The sequence below is a fragment of the Sturnus vulgaris genome, chromosome 2 (genome assembly GCF_052056855.1).
Source record: "Sturnus vulgaris isolate bStuVul1 chromosome 2, bStuVul1.hap1, whole genome shotgun sequence".
Lineage (NCBI taxonomy): Eukaryota > Metazoa > Chordata > Aves > Passeriformes > Sturnidae > Sturnus > Sturnus vulgaris.
In genome coordinates, this window is record NC_142244.1 from 103,739,043 (window position 1) to 103,766,690 (window position 27,648).

Sequence of the window (27,648 nt, forward strand, 5' to 3'; positions counted from 1 at the left end):
ATGTGCTGAAATGTGAGAATGAAAAAATTGTCTCCGAAGTTAAAATTTCATTAGTTGATTTTAGCCCTTGGTTACATGGCCTGATGTCATCATTTTGCCTAATTGTCTTTCACATTTGTGTTTTTATTTAGCTTTTCCTATATGTATTTCTGTTATGAATGCTAATGTTAATTTTTGAAGCCAGTGTTTCATTCAGGTATAGCAGGACATTATTACTGAAATACCCTAATTTACTAGAGAAATATGAAAGCTTGCAATATTTCTTTAGATTGGTATGATAAGTCACTGGGGTAGTCTACTAGAGATTTCATGCTGTAGTGGCCACTGGTAAATTGACTCCTCACAGTTGTTGCTGTCAGTGGATACCTGGTTGTATTTTTCTGTGAGCATTAATTAAAGAGTAGAGGACAGGCTGGTTCTGGTGTTGATTTACATTTGTTACAGAACACTTCTGAATTATCTCATGTTTTACACATGAGATATGTAAAGATGACTGTATTTGCCCTCAGAGCTTTAAATTCCTCTATTAACAAAATGCTGCAGAGACAAATATAAAAATGAATGTTTCTCTATGCCTACACCTGTGACAAACTGACTTCTAAGGAGGGAACATCTAGTTCAGATTTGCTGACAAATTGAAGTCAAAGAGCTGCAAATAATATTTAATGTCCAAAGATTATGGTTTACTCTGAGAAACTAAAATACTCTGCTTGCTCAGTATTTCATCTAAGAAAAATGTGTAGGTGACCTAATAGGGTCAAGTACAAGTACCATAAAAAGAAGAGTTTCAGGTAGTGATGGACTCCTCAGTCTAGTAGAGAAAAAAAGACATAATGTTTTTCTTCATTTGTAGCACATCTCCTACATTCAAGATTATGTATAGTCAAACATGAGAAAATATCAAAATAGAAGTGCTAGGGAATAATAATTTTTAAAAAGCTACCTAGAAGAGATTACATCAGCTCCATTTCAAAATCAGGTTTTTTTTCTGTGTACTTATTTTTCTGTTTCTCTCATTTCCGTCAAACTAAACATTACTAATTCTTCAGGATATTATTTGGAAGGGCAGTAATATCAGCATTTCAATTTTTCATAATAAAGGTCATACTTTCAGTTCATTTTCTGCATTATGCAGCAGATAGTAATTTGAAGTAATTTTAATTTTAGTTCCTACTATTTAGAGGCCAGTTGTTTTTATTGGATCATTCTTTGTCTTTGAAAATTGGTTGACAGATTTTTATTTTAATTAGTAAAATCGATGTGTATAGTAATGTTTATGTTTTTGTTCATTTTCATTTTCTTTGGAAAGTCTGTTTATTCAAGATAGAGATCTTGCCTTTATCTATTATGGTCAGTATTTTTAAAACTTCAACCTTTGCTTAGTGCTTTTAAATCTGTATTTCAACCATTAGAAGTGTGAAAGGAAAATTACTTTTCTGAAATGGATGCTAAGTCTGTGAATTCACAAAGCTGTTTTTTATTTGTTTATATTGCTTTCAGTACCAAATCAAAATCAATCTTCTTATGCCTCATAAAGGCATTTTCACAAAGAAGTCATTATTTGGCTCCTTCCTATCCTCATTTTTCCCCTCTTTCTACATTATGCATTAGGATTCAGAAAATTTCACTCCCCTCAGGAGTAGTGAACTAAAAAACTCATTAATAATATGTGTTCTCATAGATTTTTTTACTGTTTTCATACTTATTTTTTCTGATCAGTTCTCCCGGGTTTTCTTTCTCAGCTCATATTTTGTGAAGTTACCTGACTTCCGCGTTTCTAGCTTCTCATTGATTTTCTTTTCAGCTCTACCAAGTCTTTTTAAAGAAACACATTATTTGTTTGCCAAGATTTAAATCTTATTAAAAGAAAAAAATCAAGCCTTAGTTTTAGACTTTTCAAGTCTCAACACAACAGTTTTGTTTTAAGGGTTTTTTTTTTTACATTTAAATTAAATGTACACAAAAAGGGTTAAGCAGAAGAAAAACAAATACAAGTTGCTATTACTGTCTCACATTTGAAATTTAACTGCTGATAAATAAGAGGTGTCTAATACAAGTAGTAATTTAAGCAAATGCTTCAGCCTCTGGTAAATTTTAGAAGAATCCAACTGGGATTTGAAGCATTATTTTAGCTGCAGTTCTGGTCTTGGTTTCAAGGTTTGTTTTCTCTCTGACACTGAGACCAGATCTTCGTCCCCAAAAAGCAAAGTAGATTCTGCAAATCGCTTGTGCAGTGACTTGAAATCCCAGTTTTTCGTTTTGTTTAGGTTTTCTGATGGCTTTGGTTTTAACATTTGTCCTTCTTGGACATTCTAGATTTCAATTCGTGCAGGGGTTTCTGGAGTTTCTTGTGGGGTCTGGGGGAGAGCATTGAATTTCATGTGATCAGTCCATACTGAGGGAAAAGCTGTAGCTTCTGATTCATTTAAGAGTGGAGTTAAGTCATATTTGGTGGCAAATTATGTGCATAAGGATATTTTTAAGGGCTCACCTGAACTTTTACTTGAAGTACTTCCAGGAAGTACTGTTTTCAGGAAGACAGAGTAAATTAGGGGTAATGATATGCTTTTTGCTGTCCTGTCTGACTGAAGTACTTCATCTATAGATTTCTTAGAGACTTTGCATATTGTAGATTTTGTGACTGTTGGTACCTCTAGGTAATGATATTTAGAGATATGAGATGGTAAGAGAAGTTAGTGCTTTGGTGTTGCAATTATCACAAATTAGATGCATTCCTGTCTGCCTTGTAAAGTTTGCCAGTAGCAGAGTGACCAGATTCCATCAGAAATTAATTTAACAAGCCTCCAGTAGAAGATTCCTCCAGAGATGTTACAGTTGCATTTCATTCAGGTTGAAAATCTGAGGGCCTGAATCAGATTCATTCTTTAAAGTTACAACTTAAAGGCAAAATTTTGTTAATGCCATTTTTGTCATTTTGGAAAGAAGCAATCAAGCAGCAAAACCAAGTAATTATTGATTACATAGACTGTGATTTGATATTTGCAGTTATTAATAATATGAAAGGAAAATTGTATGGTGAATTTTGGAGTTTTCTTGCTTATGTATGTTGGTTAAAAACTGCACATCAGTTTACAGTCTTTCATTTTAAATAGTTTATTTTTCTTTTGCACAGGGTGGAGCATATCATGATCCACACACAGAAGATGGAGCATCTACTAAGGAGAATAGAATTCTGTATAATGACCCTGTTCCGAGAAGAGTTGGCAGCTTTTACAGAGGTAATTTCCTGGTGGATCGTTCAAATTTAATCAAGAATTTTAGTAAGGAATATAAATTAAGCAGTAGAAATTGATACAGAGAATTAACATGAAAAACTACAAAAGTAAGAAAAAGAATTGTTACTTAACTTTCAGAGGGTGAGTTTGCCTGCTAGGTTGTTTGCAGGAATTGCATTGGTACCGTATTGTTCATTTGTAAATGATAGCTCACTTTAGTTGGAAACTATATCCACTGCAGTACCTTGTAAATATAATATAATAGAATATAATTTATCAGGGCAAAATGAAGAAAATGAGCTAATATAACCAAAGTAAGCTGTTAATTAATATTTTTAATTTTTTTTTCAATTCTTATAAAGACTCTATTTACACCTATGCACTTGTAGCACATAGCCATACTGATCTGTTTCAGATGCTGTGTTGCATGGAAATGTAATGCTAGCTTTTCATGGCTTGAAACCTCTGGCATTTCTTTTGTTAAGACTTACTAATGATCAGGGTTTCCTACAAGCAGCAGTACACTTACATAATTCCATCTCAGAGTAAACAATAAAACAGGTCTGTGTATGGATACACACAAATAGATACTGTTCTATTATGGCACACAAAGATTTCTGAGCAGCTGCCTCATGGCTAAACCTGGATAATTGTTTTGAAAAAGATGGTAAGACACTAATTACTGTCCTGCAAGTATTAGGAGGCTTGTGGGGCTCCCCTGAACCTTAAGAAGTCCCAGTCAGCTGAAATTCGATTATGAGTCACCTAATAAGCCTAAGTAGAGTCACAAATCTCCCTCTGATCCTCTTCAGGTTGATCAGTTGGCTGATGACCTGATTTAGACACGTTAAAATCTGACAATCCGTGTGAGTGTCCCACTGCAATATTAAAACCTGTAAGCAGAGCTAAAGCTTGTACTGTTTTGAGCAATACTTTTGTGTGTTTTTGTTGCAAATGCAACAGAAGATCCTTAAGAATTCTCAATCCTGAATTGCTTTCATTAACCCCTAAAAAGTTCCTAAAACTGGATATGGATTATCCTTCTTTTTTATACATAGTGAAACAAAAGTTTCGAAGAAGAATGGCTTTCCATAAGTCATGTGCTAAAGAAACTATAGGTCTGAGATTTAAAAACTGGTGGTAATAGTATATGCAAGTTACAGTGAAAAAGGTAAATCCTTATTTGTATAATGTTTAACCTTTGTATTAGAAGAGTATTTCTTAGCATATACTTTTGTATTACATCTTGAACAAAAACTTACAGATGCTGTTTTGATAGATTGTGTAATGTGATGCTACATTAATGTTTCAACCTGTGTCTGGTCAATTTTTAATCCAGTGCAGGTATTTCTAGTGATATTCATAATTCTAATAAACTTACATTCTAGCTCTGTATATATTTGTGTATTTTCAAAAGCACAGTATGTCTGTTTGAAAAATACATAATATCTGATTTTAATGTTTTAAATTTTAGTGCGTTATCTCTTAGTTACATTAAAAATAAAAAAAAAAAAATCCAAGATAGGTACTACTTTTGTTAAGGTCTAAAGTGAAGTGTAAACTATAGTATTTTGTGTCTTTAGTAACAGTATTCCACCTCTTAATCTCTTTCCTGTTTTTAAATATCAATGACACTAAGAGCTCCCTACAAATAGAAGTGTTCTCAAATCTAATAACGATTTACCCAAGTTCTTATGATGGTCTCCTTTTACAACCAGTATTACTCTGCAAGTATCACAAAAGTCAGCTGTTTTTTCAATTTTACATAATACACAACCGTATCTTTGCTCTCTTGTTATGGTAAGAGCAGAGAGGAAGCAGAGGAGTGGGAGCTGGGATTTTTGGCAGAGCTCTGTGTACACTGTTTGCTGTTTCTCTGTTCAGTTCCATCTCCGCGTCCAGAGAGCACCTACATAGAAAACAATGTGTCCAACAGAGCCTCGGTGTTACCAGCAGACAGCACCACGGTGACAAACCACCCCAAGAGACAAACCACCTTTGACACCTGGTGAGTTGAAATTTGCACACACGTGTAGAGAATGGCAGGAAAAAAATGTGGTTTTAGAAGAAGGGAAAAAAAACCTCACGCTTTTCTCGAGATTTGCAATTGTCCATGTGCTTAGTTGCTTCCTCCAGCTGTACTGGCATAGCATGGCATGTTTTCTGTCCCCTTTTGAGCAGCAAGAAACCCTTCATTGCACCCATAACATGAACGCATTAAAGTTTATATACTTCTGTCCAATCCTTCACAATTTTTTTCCCCGCTGTTAATCTTTAGTTAAAGATAGTACAAAGTGCTTGTGTGTGTAGAAATTTGTGGATTCCAGAAGCATGAATTGTTAGACAAGTGGAAAAAATATCAAAATGCATGTTTCCATATATAAAGTAGTACTATATTAATGAAGAATGTTTTCACCCTACAATGGGGACCACTGCTCTCTTTGTTTACATGCAGAAGGAAATGAATGCATTATATGGGAAAATGGACTAAGCAACATCTTAATGGTGTATATTGATTTTAAAAGATTAAAAGCATCACATGGCTCCATTATATAACAGAGCACCTTAATTATGCTAATAAAATGACAGCATATACATAGCTTTGCAAGACTTAAAGGGAAATATTTTGTTTCTCTGAGAGCTGTTTGGCTCTAAAATACTCTAAATCTTATACTTTGTTAAATCACAATAAAGCATTTGAATAAAAATAATCAGATGGAGCTTCACAGGATTGGTGGGAGGAATGGACTGCATACATTTGCATGGTTCAACTATGCTTTATACCACTCTCTGGAACACTTCTCTCTGAAAGGGCCATAAAGTCCTGCTATCTAAACTGTTTCAGTGGTTTGTTGACTTGATGTGTTTTCACACAAATAACCAGTGAATTATGTGCTTAAAAGAGAAAAGGGGGTGGTGGGTGGTGGACAGTTGGTATTGCAGCTTGTGAAATTCAGGTTTTATACCTATGTCAGTAATAGAAGATGTTTACTCCAGAACCCTTCTCACCTGCTCTGATTCACTAGAGTCTGCTTCCTGTCCTTCAGTAGCTCCACCTTCATCCATTTTCTGGAAGTTAGCTGAGGAAACCGGTCATTTATGTAAAAAGGTGGTACATGTGTTGTGACTTAAGTGGCTAAAGAAGGTATTTACTCCTACTGTTGAACCCTTTTACCATTTTACATTGTCCTTCCTATCTGGATCTTTCTATCTTGCATATAACATAAGAAAACTGGACTCTTGTTTTGCTTTATATATCATTCAGCAATATATTGTCTTGACTGCAAAGAAACATGTAATGTTATTCTAACTCTGAACTGAAAAAAACCGTATGTTATTAGAGCTGGTTGGGAATTTTTTTAATGAAGTTTTTTGTTTTGTTTTGTTTATAATGCCCAAATACTAAAGCCAAAACTTTTCAAAGGAACTAGCTGATACCCACTAATCTTACATTGTGAAGATTCTTCAGCTCCAGGATGAAATTGCCAGTCAAAACCAGAGATACTCTCAAAATAACAAATATTTTGGAGGCAGCATTATTTTTTAGAATGCAAGGAACTCAAGTGCAGGGTCTTTGTTATTTAAACCAGAGGCTTCAACCAAGATCTTAGATCTAACAAGTGAATGCACTAAACCAGAAGTTAGAGGTTATTCTAAAGGACATTGTCTGGTTCTCTCAGTATATTGTCTTGAAGCTGTTTCATCTTGTTAAAACAGTGAAAGGACCACGAGGTATGGCCTTATGAAAAAGGCCCTTCATTAACTTAGAGACAGTTAGATTTCAGACCTTGCTCCAAATTACTCAAATATTTTCACAAAGTGGAACAGCTCCTCTGAGAGAAGAACCCACAGATGAATAAGCATTTCTTTTTATGAAATGGAAAAAATAGCAGTACCTGCAACACCAAGTTACTGCTATTTTGGCATATGCTTATCTTCCTCTTTTCTTTTCCTACTCCCTATTTTCCCAAAATGTTTCCTGCCCAGCTCTACATGCTAACTCTGTTTAAGTTGTCCTGGCAATGGTCTAATGTTGTTGCAAAATTGTTCTGTGCCATAAATGCAGCTTAATCAGATTCCTGAGTGGTGAAGAGTCTGTGTTCCTTTACTTAATTTTCTGTATAGAAATTGTGTAAATGCTTATGAAAATGTTGAAAGCTCTAATGGAATGTGATTCTGCTTACATCAATTTTATGATGAAGTAAATATTTGATGTTTGACTGACATACCTAACTGGTATATGACAATTCATCTCAAATTATGAGTGACATGTATTCCACCTGGACTTGCCACTACTGTAAAATATTGCTTCTCATACTATTGCTCTGTGTTGCCTTTCTTCTGTCAAAGATTCTGTGAATGTTTGCTAGACTGAATTGTCACAGATGTTCCCTTGTCTTTGTGTGCATTTTTTCGCTCTGTCCCCACTGTCCTGCCTTTTAAAATAAAGATGTTATAAACTTGACTTTTGTCATCAGATTTTACTCTTAAAATACTAGATCATTTCTGAACTTCAGACAACTTGATTTGAAAAAAGGCAATTTTTTTATCCTTCCAGAAAATCTTTTCTTTGCTAGTGTTTAATTTCCTGTAAATTACCTTGAATTTGCTCAATTTTTTCTTATTGATACAAGAATAGATGTTTTATTCTCTTTTACTCATACAAGCTTTGTCCTGAGCTGGGCAAAATCAGTAGGTATAGGCAAGATACTTAATTGTATTCTGCCAGTGTGCCAGAACATGGGCCTGAGTTATCTTTACCACTGTCATAGTTCTAAATATCTCTTTAGAATAAATTCCAACATGCAGTAATTTATCTCACATCATACTGGAAGTGTTTGCATTGATTACTTACAAGATATTTGGGGGATTCTGGAAAGCATTTTTGTTTAGACCTTTTATGTCCATACAAATGTAGTCATACTGTGACAAGCAGCTTGTAATATCTTCTCTGGCATATGTCATACATTTCTGCAAAAATAATAAAAACCAGGAACTATACATATAATATTACTATTTTTATATGTATATTATATATAAACACACACAAAATCTCTGTCATTCAAGAAAAGAACAAAAAACCCTCACTCTTTTAAGAGTAAAAGGTTTAGAACTTTTTCCACTATTAAGTTTCAAGGTTCCAGAACAATACAGTATTTTGTAAACAGGACGTGACTGACTTTCATATTGCTGTGGCAGTATCAGTGTAACATTATAGTCACACTTACTATTCCTGAAAGGAAAAGATTACCAGCATCTGAACAAGTTAGTTTAGAGCAGTTTTTCAGCTGTGTGTGCAGCATGAATGTTGCTGCATTATAAATACTTTCCAGTTCTTTAATGGTATTTAAAAAAAAAAAAATCAGAAAATTGCAAATTCTGAATTTTATTCTGTATATGAGATAATAAATCTGGGGCTTATTCCCATTAACAAATCCTCATTTTCTACATGAAAAATAAAAAAATTGCAGCTCCAAACAGAGTTCAGATTTGATCTTTTGATTTTTAAGCTTTCAATGCCAGACTTTTAGACCATGAAGTTTTACTGTGGACTTCAGCTTATGGGATTGAAACTATCTATTTGAATTGTTTCATTAGTTTCTGACCTTTTCTTGCTTTTGCTGAATGGTAACTGTGTAACTGCCCCAAGGGTCTTACTTTGAGTAAAACCAAAAGCTACCATGGTGAATTGGTGTTTGTCATTTATCTTCCAAAGAAAAGTTCAGCTATTTCAGTGACTCCTTCATTAGACAAAAACCTTACTCATGTAATTGTGATTGGATCAGTAAAGGGAGTAGTACATGAGGGTTTCCAAGCCAGGCTGCCTGCTGAGATTAGGGTTGCTGTAGAATAACTAAAACAAGCACGAGGAATTGCCTTCCAAAAGGAGCTGTCTGCAATATGAATCTCTCGATGGCAGCATGAATGCAACATGCTTCCTATTTTTTTCTTTTTAGTGAATGTAAATCAGCTTGCTTGCCACATGCATGTTTGCTGCTACACCTCATTGCACCTGCATGAAGCTGGGTACCTTTCCTACTAGGGGCAATAAATAAGAGTGATAATCACAAAATTTCTGTTTGTACTTAGGCCTTTTCCAAGTGTTTCAGACCAGAATAACCAATGTGTTCTACATTATATGTCCTAAGCATGCAAAAGGTGCAAAAGGTACACAAAGATGAAATAACAGAGCACAGCACATTTTGCCTTTGGTTTCTGTTTGGGATGAGCTCTCTGGAATGAGTGGGGGCTCTTCTCTAGGGCTACTCTTACTTGCTAGTAAAACAGCACATGAGAGTTTCTGGTGGAACTGTTTGCTTTCAAGAGCTGAAGCTTTTGCAAAATACCAAGATACTTGAACAGCATGTTGTAAGAGTTTAGTGTTGTGTGACTCTACCATACAGATTTTTTTGATAATCCTAATTTTTTCCTGTACTGTCCATTATCTGAAAATCATCTTTTGGGATGCCAAAAATATCCCAGTGTTTCATCATCGATCAAAATGTTCTGCTCTATTTTTACTCAGTACAAAAACCTAATGTTGAAGCTTCCTGCTATAATGCTATATATGTTCACTCTCTTCACATAATGAGCATGTGTTTTGAAGCACTTGCTTTTCAAGGTCAATGCTTTTTCAGACAACTGTACTGCAATATGAGTCATAGGAGTTAATGACATAAACCATTCAGTATAAAACCACTGGCTTTTGGGTAAGCTGCAATTGAAAATGAGCAGTTCTCAGCCCCTTATTTTCCAATTCTCTCTGGTCACTGTAGCCATAAAGAGGAAATGATGGTGCAGAATTTCATTTCTCTCCTCTCTGCTCAGCTGCTGTGGAGAACAGTTTTCTCATCCAGGTTCACTGGGCCAAAGAAAAGAATCACACTTGAGTGAATCTCTGTCTAAAAGTATGGCATAAATTGTTCCAATCTTCACTCTGAAGATTAACTTCACCTTTTAAAATATAGTCTCTCCATTTTGGAACAGACTTTGTAATAGAAAAGCTATAGCAAGACATTGAAAAATTTTGAAGGGTAGTGTAAAGTAACCTCCTGGGGTCTTGCTTACAATCTGACACTGGTTCCTCAGTGGACAACCATCGTCAGGTTGGCACTTTGCAGTGGGGCTATGGTCTGGGATATGCTTGCAGATGTGGATGCACAGGAGCTCCTTTGGGGAAAGGCTCAGAAGATTCTTAGCCCCAATTACATGACTTTCTGAGTACAAGCAGGATACTTGGGGTGTGTGCTTTCCTCCAACTTTTCTAACAAATCAAGTAAAAATCATTTAGTAAATAATTCAGCAAGTGTTCTGTCTAAGTCAGATTCTGAGTTCATTGAATCTAAAGCTATCAGTAGCCTCTACTCTGGCTTTCTCCTTGGTGCTTTAAGAATGCCTTACACCTGTCACACTACTTACAGTAGTACCAAATACAGGGATGTGACAGCAACAGGAATCCTTAGCAATCCAGTATATTTTAAATATGTGTTATAAATATAATAATGATATTAAACCAGAGTTTTTTCCCTGTAGCAGTGTTGCAATATCCACATTAAATATATATTGGCATGCACCTGAATGTATTTTCTGCATCTAAAGATAAGTTCCCAAAATTCTAAATTAGGAAAATTTCTACCATACTTCCTGCCTATGAATATTTTTGCAAAGACCATTCTCCTAATGAATAGTTGCACTTTATTACAGAGTTTAAATTCTGCATGCATTTATACTTAGAGCTAGGTAACGTTTCAAACTCGAGGTGGTTTTGTGTAGAAATTGAGGAACTGATACCACCTGCCAGAGTGAAGATGGTTTCATCAACAAGGAGGATGACTCCAGTGATTTCTACCCCAATTATCTTTTTCACATTTATTTGGGAAAAAAAGTCAGCCTGGCATGTAGTAGCAGCTGAATCACCAGCTGATAGCATAGCATTTAAAGCCAGAATTAGAAGCCAGGGACAACTATATTAGACAGTTAAATGTTGCTACATTCCAGTCACTCCAAGAAAAGCTGCTCCTGTTTGTCGTACAGAACCCTTAAAACAGTGCCTTTGCTTTAGTTTTCCATAATGACAATAGAATCTTTTCTTTTCATGCAATTTAAGTGTGAAAAGGGGCTATTAAATGACCTGATATGACTTTCTGTGTGTCAGTTGCTATTGAATGTTGCCCATGCTCTGGGATCCAGGCCCAGAGGCAGACCTCTTGGCTATGTTTCTCCCAGATGAGCATTAGGTCCTGATTTGAAATGTCAAGGATGGGAAATCAACCTCACTAAGGAGTTTGGTCTGGCAGTTAATGATGTTATTGTGAAAATCAGTGCCTTATTTCTAGTATGACTTTTAGGCTTCATCATCCACCTATTTGTTCTTGTTATATCTTTCCCTGTTAAAGATTTTTCTAGTATTCTGTAATTTCTTTCTGGATAAGTAGTTGTGCATCATGATCAAGGAAACTAAATATTTGGGCTGGTTTGGCTGTGTTTTTAAACACAGTAAAGAGATTGAAATCTCTGAAAGTATTTCTGTGATGCTTCCCTGCAACATTTTCAGTTTTCAAGCTATTTTAAAGGGCACCAGAACTGCATTCAGTTATGTCTCACCACTGTCCTTGTAAAACATCTTTTTACCCCGTTTAAGTAATTTACTTACATGGTTCACTGTGTGTATTGAAAGTAACATGTTTTTTATCAGCTGTAGTTGCTTCAGATGTGTAAGTTAAGAGTTAAAAGGCAGAAATTCAGTCTTCAGGCAAGTCACCTCTTCCATTTTTGGGTCACCTCCTTTTGCCAGCACTGTCTCACTCACGCATGACAAACTAATTGAAGGATTTAAGTTGGAATGGACAACGGTAGATCCCCAGCTTCCCCGATGATAAATTTGGAACCATGTCAGCAAGGGTCAGGAAGTGCAATTGAAAGTGTTTTTTTCTGGCCAACTTTGCAACTCCTGGTTCTCCAGCAAGCAATGGATAAACTGGACCTGTGCTTTTATAGCTCATCACCATTTGTATGTTCTCTCAGATATGCTTTTCATTTTTCTAAAAGACCTTGTGTGTGATATTTTGGTTTGAGTATTAAATTCTGGCTTAAAAGAACACATGCATGCTTTCCTTTTCCTTAAATAACTATTCATTGGTTTAAACTAATCATTTTACCCTAACACTGTGTACCTCCTATCCCTTGTAATAAGTCTATATGGTATTTGTGTAGTACCCTGGAACCAATGAATGCTAAAACATTCAGTATCTTTTTACTTTAATCAATAATTTGCATTCTTTGGCATCAGATCTCAGTATTACACAGTATTTACAAAGTAATACCATAATAAAATTTCTCTTACAATACCTTATTTCATATTTAGGAAAAGTCCTGAAAACCTTAACAGTCACTCAGAACAGCTCAAGGAGAAAGAAAAGCAAGGTTTTTTCAGGGCAATAAAAAAGAAAAAGAAGAAATCTCAAAATGTAAGTATGCAGCATTTCTAATAGAAGATTTCTTTTATTCATTTTGAATTATAGCATTTCAATATGCTAGATTAGTACAGTACCTTTGTATTATTTATGATTGTGTGTGTGTGTGTGTGTGTGTGTGTACACTTTTCTGTCTTTACTACATGAAAGTCAAATTCTTCTCCTGTTCAGGGTTGGTTTTTCTGCCTTTTCCAATATTTCTTCACTTACTAGTCCTGTGCACCTTTGTTTTCATACAGACTCTTTGAAAGCCAATTTTGATGAAAGTTTTAAGGTGATGTTGCAACAAATTCTTTTTAGGACATGATGATACCATTCCAGTAATAGTAAATTCATTGTTGCATGTCCCCAAAGCTTGAAGAGTTTCAGGCACCCATACAGAGAAAATGAGACTTAGAAATGAGAATTCTTTCCAGTCTTTTTCATGGAAGTGTCTTGGTATCAGCCTCTGCTTCTTGCTGCATTCCATGACTGGAATAAGGATAATGTGTCTTAACCATTCATAAGTGGTTTATGTTTTGTTGTGGCTTTTGTTATTCAGTATAAGACTTTGGTGTTTCATACATTTTTGCATTTTCATATAGTTTTTTGGGAGAGAGAAAGCACTTTCTTTCATCAGAAAGTAGTGGTATACCAACATTTCACAAAGTTTTTTGAACTGAACTGAAGTAACCTAAACATAATCTCATTCTTAAATGAGAGCTCTGGAAACACTAAAATATTTAAAACTGTAATATTCCTGTAAGTGTAAATGCAGGTATAGTTTTGAAGATTCTCAGAATTGAGTAAATCTTGCAAAGGGTGGTGACGTAATGAAAATATTTACTGTCAAGGAGGGAGGTGATATGACTCTGAGTGTTGGTGGAGCGCTGATCTGTTGAAAATTGGGAGAAAATATCAGGCTTTTTTGTAGTTTTGGGGGTTTTTTTTAATTTTTAGAACTATGTGGGACATGTGCATATGTGCATTAACTAGCACTCAAAAATGCACCTCACCTTCCTGCTGGGCCGGATTTACAGCAGTGGCATCCACCTTTCCTTCTGAACTTGTTCACCCTCATACCTGTATGCAGCTCAAATATGACCATTTGTATTAAGCAACTTAATTAAATGTCTAGATTATAGCTCTGGGACTGTTTGATACCAAAATGTCCATGTAAGGATAACACACCTAAGGCCATTGGTTTCAGTGATGCATTTTCAAGGAGAAAAAAAAAAAAGGTGTTAAATTTACGTTGCTATGCTGTACTCTGATTCCAGCCATCCAGACATGGTGGCAGACAACACTCCAATAGCTCAGCTTATGTATGGTGTATTAATTACCTCCACATTAGATTGTGTGAAAGAAATACATACTGGATTGTGTTGCCTGTCAAAATCTGGCACTTTAAAAAACAACACCTAAATCAAAAACTCCTTGATCTATAGCTACCAAAACCATCGCTGATTACAAGCTAAGGCAGATTTATATATAATCCTTACTCCTGTTTCTTCTCACTCTTAAGAAGAGGGGTAGAGGGGAACAGAGGGAGACAGAATGGAAAAAATTGTTTGCCACTTAGAGCTGGTATCTCACAGAAAGATAAATAAATTAGTGAAATCATATAGTGATGCAACTTTTTCATCCTCAGCTAGAAACTTTCTGAGATCAACTTGAGTTTTGGATCAAACCAGAGCTGGAAAAACCTCCTTTCTTTTTTCTGTTCTTTTTTCTTCTTCATCTGTTAGTTGAAGACATCTACCTAACAAACGTTGGGACAGTCTTTAGGATCTTCCAGCACAAAATAAAATTACTGCCTTAAATTCAGCACCAGATTTGGCATTAGTAGTAAAAGCTGTTCACAGCATTCTAATATTAACTCTTCAGCTACACATATAATGTTTTCTATGAACTCCTATTAAAAGTCTTAATAGACAGCTTAAGTGACTACTCAAGGTTTTTTTCTGAGATCTGGGGTCAAGGTGAATTCATATAGAGTCCTACAAGTACGAAATTCCAGTTATTTACTCAAACACAGAGTTTCAGCAAGAAATAACAAACTGGACCTGAGGACTGTCACAGAGCTAGTAAGCACATAATAGCTAGCTATGATTTCCTTCTGATAATCCTTTGGTAAGTCTCATTTTGCTGGGTGATTATCATCACAGGAGTCGTAAAAATACTTGAAATTGGATTGAAGATATCTTAGTGATGTCATTCTCAGAATATCTACTAGCCTAGAATTGATCCCAGTTCCTGACACTTCTTCCTGCAGGTTGTTCCCATAAATCATTCTTCCTAGAGTTCTCCAGGTGCAGTACCTCGTGGGATAGCAATTGTTACTGCCTGTTATGGGAATTCTTTGCAGTATTGTTTTTGCAGAGCTGTTCTTATCCATTCTCCTTTTCATCGTTTGAAGTGTTTTAGTAATGTAGCACAAGGTTTTGAGGATTGTTAGAATCACAGTTTTATGTCATCTGCCACCAAACAATTTGATATCCATGAGACTTGTGCACGGTGTCAGTAGGCACTATCTTCAGAGGAGCCTAAGTTTTGCAGATTTTGGCACTTATTTCAAGCTATGGGTCTGAAGAAATTATCTGCTTTGGAAAAAACAGTTGCAGGTGAGCATTTCTCTTAGCAAGACTTTCATTCCTCTTTAATTTACTGAATTTTAAACAGGAAATTCTTCTGACCATAAAGTTCCTAAACATAAGCTATGGTAATTATTGATTTTCATTAACTTGGATGGAATCTAGAAGCTGAGAAAGCTGTTTGAAAGCCCTTGCTTTTGGTACTGCACTTGGCATTGTATTTAGTCATACAATTATTCTATTGCAGAATAAAGGTATCTTCTGATATATCATATATTGTGCAAGGCACAATATATGTGCCCTATGCTTGTTTGCACCTGAGCAGGAGAGAAATAGACCCATTTATAATTCTAGTACCTTATAGTTCTGTTGTTCATGCATCCACTGGTAAGCTCTTTGGTTGTGCTGCAGAAATTAAAATAAAACAGCCAGAGTACTTGCAGCTATACATGAAGTTACTAATGGCATATTTATTATTCATCTTGGAACCTTAGCTCTTATTGCAAGTTAAAAAATAGAATGCTTTTTTTTCATAGAGTAACTATCAACTGCTCATTCTGAAACCAACTCCTGTTATTGTTAGTGTATCTTTAATATTTTCTTTATGTAAAAATAAGAAATATCATACTGCTTTAGGTCATTATCAGAAATACAAATGATTGCCAGAGTTACAGGATTTAATTCAAAGCTCAATAAAGTCAACAAGAGCTACCAGTTATTTCCAAAAGCCTTTGAAATAAACAAATTCTGTAGTCCTAATGAACATGGATATAAGAATAGATGTGCTGATCTTTTTTTACATGCTTTCTATGCATTAAGTTCCTTGAATTTGTTCCATAGGTTTTTTTTCAATCATTATTTTATTTTCCAAAAGCAAATTATAGGCTTGATAACATGTATTATCGAAAAAAAGAAAGAAAAAGAGTTAACATAATAAGGAGCAGATCTCTTGAATTGAAACACTGTGCATTTAGTTTTTGTGTCTTATATTGCAGACAGACTCAACCAACGGCGAGAATCCAAGCATCAAGAAATCCCTCTTTCCTCTTTTTAATTCAAAGAATAATTTAAAGCATAGTTCTTCTTTGAAAAAACTTCCTGTAGTCACTCTACCAATGGTATTAATTTTTAAGTACAGTAACACTGTAAAATGCTCCAGTAAATTTGTTTTACTGACTACAGCAGCATGTGGTTTATTTTCATGGTATCACTTCCTCTTCATGCCAGTTAAGTATCTTGGGCCAGTTCAATAAATTTAAGTAAAATTGGCAGTTTTGTTGAAAGATTGTGCCTAAAATTTTTTTTCTAGTATTTGATATAGTGAAAATGTAACATACACAGAGAGAATGAGCCTTGGGAGTAAGACTGAGGAAGGGAAATAGTTGTGAAATTGTGTATGTTTAAAATTAAACTGTCTCATTATGTTTCATTCAGGAAAAAAATTAACCTGGTTTGGTTTATAACTATATTGTAAATACATAATTTTATAGAAGCTACTCCTTTATATGTAAATTTAAATGAATTTAATACTAACAGTAGATTATCTGGAAAGAACTTTAGCTCATGCATCTATTGTATTTTTGTTTGTCCTGGTTGTTCATGATAAAAGACAGCTTGCATTAAAAATAGATTCTATTTTGACTGTCCTCTTTTTACTTAGAATTCTTGAAATGAGACTAAAAGATACATGTAAGTTTTAAATTATCTTTCTGCCATAAAGTTTCACCTGTTTCTTAATTTTTGCTTTTGGGATATTTGTGGAGGAGAAGAAAGATGGGAATAGAGAAAGCTCTTGGTTTTGTGATGTCACTCAAGATATCAGTTTAGAGGGATTTTAGTCTGCTTCACTCTGAAGCAAATTTATAGAACTGATCCATGGTCTTAACTGCAGTATGGAATGCTTTTTAAATGAAGATGAGGCTCAACAATATTTTGGTTTTAATTTTATTTTTGAGGCCTTAACTGCTCTTTCTTACAGCAAATAACACTAACAGCATGTGAATGCTTTAAGGGCTAAGGGTAGAGCAAATCTGCATGATGTCCACAGCCACTTGCTCTTACTGTGGGGAGGATTATTGAGAGGTCATTCAATTCTGCTGCAGTAATGGGCTTCACTTGAGTTCTGTAATTAACTGTGGGAAATTATTTACAGCTATTCTTAAGAAAGTGTTAGGAGACCAGTATTTAATATTTCGTTGCAGATGCCTAACACTGAAGGTCAGGATCTCTTGGCATTACAGAAAGCCATTCATTCTTCCAATCACCAGAGCAGCAGGCAGAAGGATTGGCATCCTGAGAAGATGACAGAAATCCAGCCTCATGTAAGTGGCATTATCAATTCCCTTATATATTAGTATCACTGATGTATCTTGACAGCTTTTTCTTCTGAATAGAAGAATTGCATTTGACATTGTTTCCCAACTTTCTAATTCCTTGCTCACTAGATGTAAAAAATCATGTACCTGAGGTCCTGCATAATTTTTTAAAAATGTGGACATGAATGACAAGGAAAAGAGAGACTAAAGGTCTTGTGTCGGTCTTTGAGCCCTTTGAAATACTGGTTATGTTTTTGTATTACAGGCAAGCAATGTTTCAGTGCACACCTATGGCAGTGATGCAGTGCTGTGCAGAAACCCTCAAGTCAGCTCTATAAGGAATGGAGAATCCTCAGGGTTGGCTGCTGCTCAGCAGAGTTTGATACTTGATGTGGTCATCAAAGCATTGAGAGTCAGTGGCTGGCACAGACTGCAGTTTCAGCAGGCCACATTTTTGGAGCATAGCACTGCAACAGTACAACTTTATTTTCTCCAGTTCTAGAACCAGCTCAGTGGGCAGCGTTTGGGAGGCAGTGTCAGTGCCATGCTCCATTGTTGTCACACTGGTAACTGGAAAAGAGGGTTTGTTGCAGCTGCAGTGTTAGAAGAAACAAGTTGCTCCGTGAGCTGTGGCATTTAATGAGACTGCTTTCATATCACTTTGTGTACACAGGCTTCCCCAGGCTCTTGCTGCCCATTTTCAGTATCCCCATATCACCATTTACCTTCAACCTGCTCACCAGTGAAAGAAGCTGCAAGAGACTAGAGCTGCCTATCACCCAGCTGCCAGCAAACAAAATATGTAATTTCTGAGTTCTGCCAGACCTTGTTTCAGTGCAGATGGTTACTCAAGACTCACTCTAACCCCTAATTTATGCTTACAACGTTTTTAAGAACTTGTATTTCTGAAATCTGTTCCCTATAAAATGTGGCTGAGGTTCTTAAGTTAATAGCAGGAAAAGTGCCAGACAGACAGCTAATGCAATTGTCTGTGCCTGCATTTTCAAAGGAAACAAGGATAAAATAATTGATGGGAGCAATTTTTACTGAGGGAGAAAGGTTCCATCTTTTCAGGTAGCTAATAGATTGGACTGTGATAAGAAGATATTTCCCAAATGTGTAGTCATAGCTTGGAATGAAATATATCAAACAAATAAGAAGTAAAAGTGAAGAAGTCCTGTAAAGTTCAAGGTGTTCAGTTTAGGATAGGACAGCTTTTTTATGGGAGGTCTGATATGATGGAGCTTTTCTGTGTGTCTTTCAGAGCCAGCCATTAAAATCTCTTCGGAAGCTCTTGCACCTCTCCTCAAACCATCCTGTCGCCGCTGAGCCTCGCTTCCAGCCCTTACCCAGCCAGCCAGCCAAAGCTTCTTTTCCCGAAGTGCGGATCCATGCCATGAGCCAAAGCTCCAGCAGCGGCAGCAGCAGCGTGCGGCCGGAGCCGCAGCCCAAGAGCCGGCCGGGGCTGCAGATGCCGGGCCAGCTGGAGCCCACCTGGCACGTGTCCCCCGTCAGCAGGAGCGTCAGCGACGGGCCCCCCTACTCGGAGCAGCTGCCTCCCAAGAGCGGACAGAACGGGCACACCTACGGCCGAGCAAACCGCTCGCGAATGCCAAACCTGAACGATCTCAAAGAGACAGCCTTGTAACTGCGCTCCAGCAAACAGCCCGCTGTGGGGGGAGAGCAGCCTAGGGAGCGGTGGTGGTTCTGGTGATGGTAAGACTGCATTTCCAGCTTTATAAAGGTGTGCAATATGTACAGGTGGAGCTATGCTGTTCGGCACCACGAGAGAGTCAGGGATTATACAGGAACACAAGTGGAACTATGAATTACCAGTCATCACAAATGTCACTGGATGCCAGGCAGAGTGTGCCCGTCAGGGAGAAAAATGCATTGTCATTTTCTCTCATTTACATTCCAGCTTAGTGCACATCTCTGTCTGAAAGCTGGGAGACTTCTGGTATGTATTGGCACTTAAAAGGGTGAAAACATTGTCTAGACCTATGCCCTTACTACATTTTTTGCTGCCTAGTTAAAACAGTGGGGTTTATGTGATAAAAGTGTATCCCCGTTAAGGGTTTAAAGTTAAATTGTATGTCTTAAATTTGTTTTTTAAACTTCCATATTTGATAGGATTTGTAATATTTATTTATGATGACCTAATATCGTACTGTTATAATCATATCTTTTATGTTATAATGTAAAGTTATTTTGAGCTGTTTGAAACATTGTGAAGCAGTGCAACAGCTACAGTAGTTTCTATAAAAAACTAACAGTAACATTTATATATTGCATCAGGAGTATTTTATTCTATATAAAAATATATATATAAATGGAAAATAACTGTCTGTTTTTTAAATATACTCATTTAAAAGAAAAGTATTGTTATGACACTATCTGCCATATTTTTTATACATTTGTGATATAAAGTGCAGTATTATACTTCTAATAAAAGGAAGTTGAATGTGGATATAAACGTGACTGTAACAGTATGAATCTTGCTTGGCTATGAGATCCCAGTATTGTAGGCATTACAGGTAACAAACAAAAGACAACATTTGATTCCAAGCTTTATTATGGGATATTTGGTTGGAAGTATTGGCTAAATGTAAGAGACTGCAGAACTGTACAGTAATCTAAATGTGGTATGTTCTCCCCTGTCTCCTTAGCTTTCCTAGTAATATTAATGGGATTTCTGCATCAAGAGCACAGAGCCCCAGTACCAAATTTTTGTTTCTTCCAGAGAGATAAAGTGCCCCATGACTACAAGCAAAAGCAGGTGCTCTTCCACTTAATAGCAGGGGTGAAAACCAAAGACACAGCATGAATTGCAAGTGAAATGCAAAACTTCGACACTTAAGCATAGCATGGCACTGCAGATCATGATATAAGCTTTTTATGCATATGTGTATTTTACATCTCTAGCAATCTATTAACTAATAAGATAAACACTGTATTAGAATTCAAACTACTCTTGCACTTTTTATTGTATTTCAGGATGTATTTAAAGCTACAATTCTGATATTTGGATATTGAGGGAGAAGGTTGCCATGCAACTTGATTTCTCCTTAGGTCTTACTGTCCAAATATTCCCATACCCAGTTCAGCTACCAGTCTCAGCAAAATACTAGATCTTGGGTTCCAGTCTCCTGTACAACATAGTTAAAATTGCCTTTGCCTTGGTGAATGTCAAGTGTAGCAAATACACAAGTAAATCAAAGGTGAGCCAGTAGGGGTCAAAAGAGTTATGCCAGTCTAAACTTTGTGCAATAAGAGGAGAGCCAGGCCTGTAGTGTCAGAACAATACAATCTTTCCTTTTTAAACACATTAGTTCTAGTCCCTCATTACTCTGCAGCATAGTTTGTTTTCTAGATGCTGTCCTCATAAGACACCTGTACTTACAAATACAATGTCTTTTTCCAAAAAGAGGTTAACCTGAATGTAAATTGGATGATTTAGCCATAGATGTAGTTAACAGAAGCAGCCAGGCAGTAAAAGCTGAACTTTTGACTTGGATAGCAATGCAAACTGGACATGCTGTTCAGTACCTCGAGTCACACCAAAGTTTTAACAACAGCAAATTCGGCACCACTACTGTAAGAATTGTTGTTAGAAAGAACAGTGTGGAAGGATGTTATATCAGTTTTGTCCAGGACTAAAAATAAGTCTACTAAATTTGAAAAATTACAGAATAGGAATTCTTCCTTTGTCAATTGCCTGCAAGAAATGTGCATGTGATTTTTCTATAGATAGATATGATATATAATATCTCTCTATATATGATATATACTGTATTGGTATATCATATATATAGCATATATAAATAGACATGAAAGGGTATTCAGTTTTTTTCTAAGTTCAGTGGGCATCCAGGAAAGATATTGTGGTATTTATTTGTCATCACTGTCAGAGTTTAGCAGCTTATTTTAGCAGTCTCTGTTAGATTCGTTGCTTGGTCTCAGCTACATGAGCCCTGTTAGCCCTGCTTTGAAACGGGCTGTTGCCACTGAAATCCTTCACCCTGAGAGAGTGGGGCTCTAAGCAGTGCAGTTTGAATGTCTCTTTTAGGACAACAGAGCTGATGAAGGGCCTGGAGCACAAGTCTCGTGAGAGTGTCTGAGGGAGCTGGGGTTGTTTAGTCTGGAAAAAGGAATCTCAGGAGGGACCTCATTGCTCTCTACAACCACCTGAAAGGAGGGTGTAGCCAGGTGGGGGTCAGCTTCTTCTCCCATGTCTTAAGTGAAAGGATGAGAGGTTGTGCCAGGAGAGGTTCAAATTAAATATTAGAGGAAAAAAGATCACTGAAAGAATGTTCAGGCATTTGAATAAGTTGTCCGAGGACCTGATGCAGTCACCGGCTCTGAGAGTGTTTGAGAGGCATCTGGATATGGCACTTGGGGATGTGGTGTAGGGGTGACTGGGGTGGTTGATGGTTGGTCTGGACGATCCTAAAGGTTTCTTCCAACCTTGATGATTCTGCATTCAGTCTCACAGGGAATCTTCAGTCTAGACTCTCCTGTGCTTTGTGGATATGTGTCCTTTGGCCTCTGCAAGGTTTTTAGCTTGCTGGGAAGATCTTCATGCTGGGGATGATGATACTGGGCAATATGTGGTTGTTATGATTTCTAGCAAGGAAAAATGTTTCAAAAGGATTTTTTTCTCTGTATCCATTAAGTTAAATCAGGGTAATCCCTGACTGTACATATAGCTGTTTAAAGTAGTTAGCAAATCTTCAAAGGTGACCCGAGGAATGTTTGAGTATTTGGTGGCCCATATTTACAGAAACTTGTTTCTACTTCATACTGCATTTTCCTCTTGAACTCAACAAACTGTAGTAGCTTTCAGTTGAATACTAAATTGTGTTGAATGTATGTAGTATTTTCTTTCTCCTGTTGGAAAGAAATTCCAGCAGCTCGGCCAGCTGGTGCTGGGATGACTTGTGTATTTTTAACTTGGTCTATCTTCCCAATATTTAGAATATGGCTAATGTGATTTTGTCGAGGTTTTCAAAGGAGTCTTATTATAGTGACTGAGATTTTCTGACTTAATAAAGAGGAAGAGAATTACAGAGAAAACTATTTTGTAAGTGTGAGCTTTCCTTTTCACTGGTCTGTGAGTCCTGTACTACATGCTCTATAGATTTATTTAGTATAAAGGATCCTAGTTAAAATCCATTTTATTCTTTGGCAATCTTTTGCCTTATGGCATCACTGATGATGTGAATAGAAAGAGAAACTAAGTTTCAGAAATTACTTGTACTCATTTTGCAGAACTCAAGCTGTCTAAACTTGCCTATATGTTTTTGTTACAGATCTTGAGCTTTTTTAACTGAAAAAAAAGCACCTTAAGCTCATCCTAAGTGTAAGTGTCTAAGCTGTCGTTTTAAACTGCCATGCAAATATATTAACCTAGAACAACATCTATGATCAACAGACCTGGCCACAGAGAGCAGTCCCTTTGACCTATTTAACACTTCTTGCTCCATTTATTGCAGTACAAGCTTCGTTGCCCCCCTGAGAGGTTGCTGGGAGAGCACTGGGCAGAGTTCTTGGCAGGAAGTCAATGATTCCAGATTCGTCTCTTAAAACATTCCCCAAACACAACTTTTAGATCAATTTTAAAGCAGGCTTCAAACTTCTAAGTGCATGATACATCCTTAGGTTGTCATTTGGCTTGTCACCTTCCTCTCTACCACACCAGCTTGTTTCTGGGACCAGGGCTGGAGTGACTCTTCAGGAAGCAGTGGTCTGTGGTAGGCTCTTCACCTTCCTTGTCATTACTGTTAGATCTCTTAGGAGATGAATGTCACTTGTTTAAAAAGCTACATACCAACCTTTTCTTTTTTTCTTCAAAAGCTGATGAGGTGTTAACTGAGTAGACGCCTGGGTTCACCCAAAAAAAGCTATGTATTCTCAACAATTCTGTAGATCTCCCTATAAGAACACAGGTAACCTATTGGAATATAGATTATACAGCCCTGTAAGCACAGTTGTGATGTAGATAGCTAAGGCAAAACCTGGCCACTTTAAAGAGGAGCTCTAAAAGTATTAGGAGTTTTATTCATGCTTCATTTTTTTTGTTGTCTTGTAACGATTTGATATTGAGACATGCTTCAGAATACTTGCATGTAACTAATTCTGTATGTGTTGATCACTGTCAGAGTAGAACTGGGAGAATATTTGCATCCCAGTCACACAAAGAGTTTTAGAAGGATAGCCATATATGATATACTACAAATTGTGGGGTGGCAATGAATGTTTATATTTTCCATTCCTGCTAGCATACATACATCTGTTAATAGGGTAATATCACAAACCATGCATCTAGGCTGTTGTTCATGTTAATAGGCCCACCATTTGAAACAGGAGTGCCACAGAAGATGGTTGGAAAGGTGATGTGCCCTATGTAACCATTTTTGAATAACTTTCAAATCAGGACACTATTTAAGAACAGGTGCCTTTCCCTACACAGCTCTTTTAGTGGTATGATATTAACTGGGTTTGTAGTGAATGAGGAAAAAAGCCATTTAACCTCTGGCCTTTTTTTAAAAGGGGGTGATTTGAGTAAACCCTTCGAATATAAAAAGCTTGGAAGTTCTAGGTTTTGGCACCTTTTTCAAATGGTTAAGCAGCAGCAGTGCATTAATCATCAAGCAAGTGAAGGTTTGTGCTGTACTGAATGTTGTACTAAAACAGAAGATTCCTCATTTTGCAATCACAAAGCAAATTTCATTAAAATTAGCAAAGCAGATTTTATAGGAGATCCTCTTTTGATTGTAAGAAAAAAAGATGTGTGAGGTCATCTGTTCTCTCAGTAGACTTTTTAACAGCTACTACATGAGACAGCATGGTAAATCTGATGGATTCGATCTGAATTTTACTTGTTCTGAGTTCTGCTTTGATACAGATTTGTGACCTTGTATGCAGCCAGTTGTTTGATGCAAAGGCTGGGGTTTGACCTACTCAGTGGAAGATGCATACAAAGTGTGAGAGGACTGGCCCCACTATGTTTGGATGCTTTCATTCCACCAAATCAGATTGCTTCTCAGGCTCATTTAGAACATAACAAAATATGCAGCTGGGCAGAAGTGACTCTTGAAACATGGCCCAAGAGCCTGAACATGGAATTTGTATCTTAGCCTAAGAATGATGACACATCTCTTGTCTTCTCTGCAAGTCAATCTACCTCCTCTCTCTTGCAGAATGTGATTGAGGTTGGGTTTCTTTATTCTGAGCTTATTATTGACTCCAAATTTTGAAAAGACATCTAAAAAGATTGTTCCTCCAGGTACTGTTAGCAACCATGTAATAAAATATTGTTGGGCCTTCATCTGAAATACTTCTGAAACCTCCAAGCCATCTGAGCTCTCCCTCTAGAATCCCAATACCATCCTTTGCACTGCTTTGCAGGTCTTCCCTTGGCCTTCCCCTCGTGGTTCTCAAATATTGCAGTTGCCTTGTTCTTTGTTGTTTCTCTAGTGCAGATTTTCAGGGAGTTAGAGGCCTTATCTACTACTCCACCCTGTTTGCTGTTTTACTCAAACAGCTATCCTTAGACTTGCTCAGGATTTCCTTCATTTTAATTTTCCATTTCATCTGGGTGAGATACCTTACCTCATTGTGCCCCCACCAGAACACGCTGCCTACCAGGCTTTTCGTTCCACCAGGTCTCTGTTTTCACAGGGCATTGTTTCTCTGGATCTGTTCTGAGAAATGCAAGGTGGCATCTTCATTGTACAGACGTGGAAATGCGTTGTGAAGTAGCTGCTGTTGTAGAGCTTTCCTTAGCATAAAGATAAAGCATGTTCATAGCACAAGGTGGAAGCCGCTGTTCAATTTTCCTATGGGATATGAACCTCTTGGTGTAAACTCCTGACATGTAAATCCAGTGGCAGAGCTTTTAACTCTTTAGTTACAAGGCAAAACATTAAGCATAGGGAACTGTCTCGACTTTTCTTTCTTTTTTTTTTTTTTTTGCTAATGCGCATCTTAGACTCATACTACTGAAGGATATGACTAATTGAAAGAAGTAACTTCATGTTTGGGTTATATGGAACAATAAGCTAAAATCGTCCCAGAAACCATAATTTTGTTGGAAATTCTATCAGGCTTTTTAAAATCTGGTTAATCTGTAAGGAATTCCAGGACTGCTTAGGTCTCCACTGTGGAATGTTTAATTTTAAATTTGTGTCATTTGGAAGAGAGAAGGAAAAATGAAGTTTAGGAATTTTTTTTTTTCACTATCTGCCAGTGCAGATTAACAGGCTGGGGAGGCAGCTTTCAAAACTTCTAAATTTATGGATAAGATTCCCTGATGTTTTTTAACAGCTACTAGAAATCTAAAGCGCACAAACTTTTAAATCTACCGTGCTTTCTGTTGTGGAAGGGATATGTTGTGGTGTTAGCCTTTTTAATCCTGGAATACAAATTGATTTTAAAATGTGTTGAATATGTAGGGATGACTTCATGCAAGTTAATAAACCATTTGTAAAGTGTTTGTATACAACCCTTTGTATCATGTTGTTGGTACACCTTACCAAATTTTTTTTGAGCATGTATTCCATTCTTTACTTCTGTACAATTTCTATTGTTGCTGTAAATATTCTAAAAGAGAAAAAAAAATCCTGTGGTAACCTTAATTATCAGCATGGAAATGGTTAATTTTTACTGAGCACAATGTATTTTTGAATGGGCCTTCCAAAATATGTCTTTAATAAAAATGCAAATTTTGCACTAGAACACTGGCATTGTTCAACAGCTGATCTTATTCCTGATACATCTCTTCCAGAGCACCTCTCCATATGTTAGCTTGGCTCAGATGAGTGGAATGGACCAGAACCAGGGCTCCTGTGCCCAGTGGGTCACTGCCAGGTCCAGGCTGACTCCCCCATCTGAGAGGCCGCTTGCATCTGTCCACAAGCCTGATGTTTCCATGGGATGCTTCCACAGGGCAACATCTCAGAAGGACTTTGTTGCCCACCATTCCTCTAGTCTCATTGCAGGACAGATTCTTCCTTTCAGGGCAAGAATCTCTGCTGTTCTCTCTTTTGAAAAGTATCAATCCACCAAGCCCCTCAGCAGGCACTACCAGAAATTAAAAGGCCCTGAAAGCTTCCAGCCCACAGTCTTCACCGCAGGAAAAGTGTCATAATGGCATTTGATCATTGTCACATGTAAACTGAGACACTTCTAAGCAAGTGTAGAGGTGTCAGTAATAAGAGTTTTTGATTGCTTCCTTTTTAATGTATCCTGGCTATGAGTTTTTTTGTTACTGTGTGCAGCTTTAAAAAAAACTTTAAATATTTCCCTGCTAGTCTCATTCTTTGCAATAATTGGAAACAAACTGAGGAGTAGTGACCACTTTTCCTGGGCCTCTCTTCTTTCCCTCTGAGCTCCAGCAAGACTTGCTGAAAGCCAGGACTTGCAGTCTGTTAGGTCCCTCCAAAACAGCTGCCTGATGGCTTGTGCAGCAGCCACAGCCTTGGTGAGACCAGGCTGCTCCCCGTGCCTGACTGAGCTGTGCCCATCACCTCCCCAGGAGGGAAACTTCTACCCTGAGCAAATGGCTTCAGTTTCCACCAGGACAAGCATTTCAACATTTCTATCTAGAAATGGGGTTGAAATGTATTTCCTTGAGGTGCCCCAGCACTCTGGAGGACTTGGCTTTACTCTTAAAACCTTATTTGGCTCTTACTCTTCCAACAATCTCGTTTTAGTAACCCCTTTTCTGTACCCCCTGCAGAGCCCCAGAAACTAGAGTGGCCATCTCCTTGAAGAGGTTGAGCACTTTGATGTGGTATCCCCAGTGTAGTCAGGATTAGGCCCCCATGGAATGGAGGGCAGAGTGGATATTTTTCTCTGGGTGGAAGTGAAGGGATAATTCCTGCATGTACCCATTAAGATAAAGGGGCTGTTGACTTGCAAATGAAGTGGCTGGTCTGGAGGCCTGAGGCAGTCTCTGATCAGGTAACTTAGACTGGGTACAAACTTCTCAGCAGCGTTTTTTCCCTCACTTCTCTCTATGCATTCCATCCTAAAAATCCAGGTGATA

The 27,648-nt window shown here is 37.1% G+C and overlaps 1 protein-coding gene across 2 annotated transcripts in view; it reads left to right on the forward strand.

Annotated features, from left to right (window-relative positions):
• CDKL5 (cyclin dependent kinase like 5) overlaps positions 1 to 26,336 on the forward strand; it is a 128,173-nt gene extending 101,837 nt beyond the window's left edge. The window contains exons 13-18 of one of the 2 annotated variants that reach the window (XM_014875802.2): positions 3,134 to 3,239; positions 5,121 to 5,244; positions 12,601 to 12,703; positions 16,278 to 16,400; positions 17,484 to 17,603; positions 18,862 to 26,336. In XM_014875802.2, coding sequence (XP_014731288.1) covers positions 3,134 to 3,239; positions 5,121 to 5,244; positions 12,601 to 12,703; positions 16,278 to 16,400; positions 17,484 to 17,603; positions 18,862 to 19,245 — 960 coding nt within the window. In that variant the 3' untranslated portion in view covers positions 19,246 to 26,336. The remainder of the gene's footprint in view (positions 1 to 3,133; positions 3,240 to 5,120; positions 5,245 to 12,600; positions 12,704 to 16,277; positions 16,401 to 17,483; positions 17,604 to 18,861) is intronic. The other variant, XM_088160247.1, reaches the window with a different exon arrangement.
• The last annotated feature ends 1,312 nt before the right edge of the window (positions 26,337 to 27,648 follow it).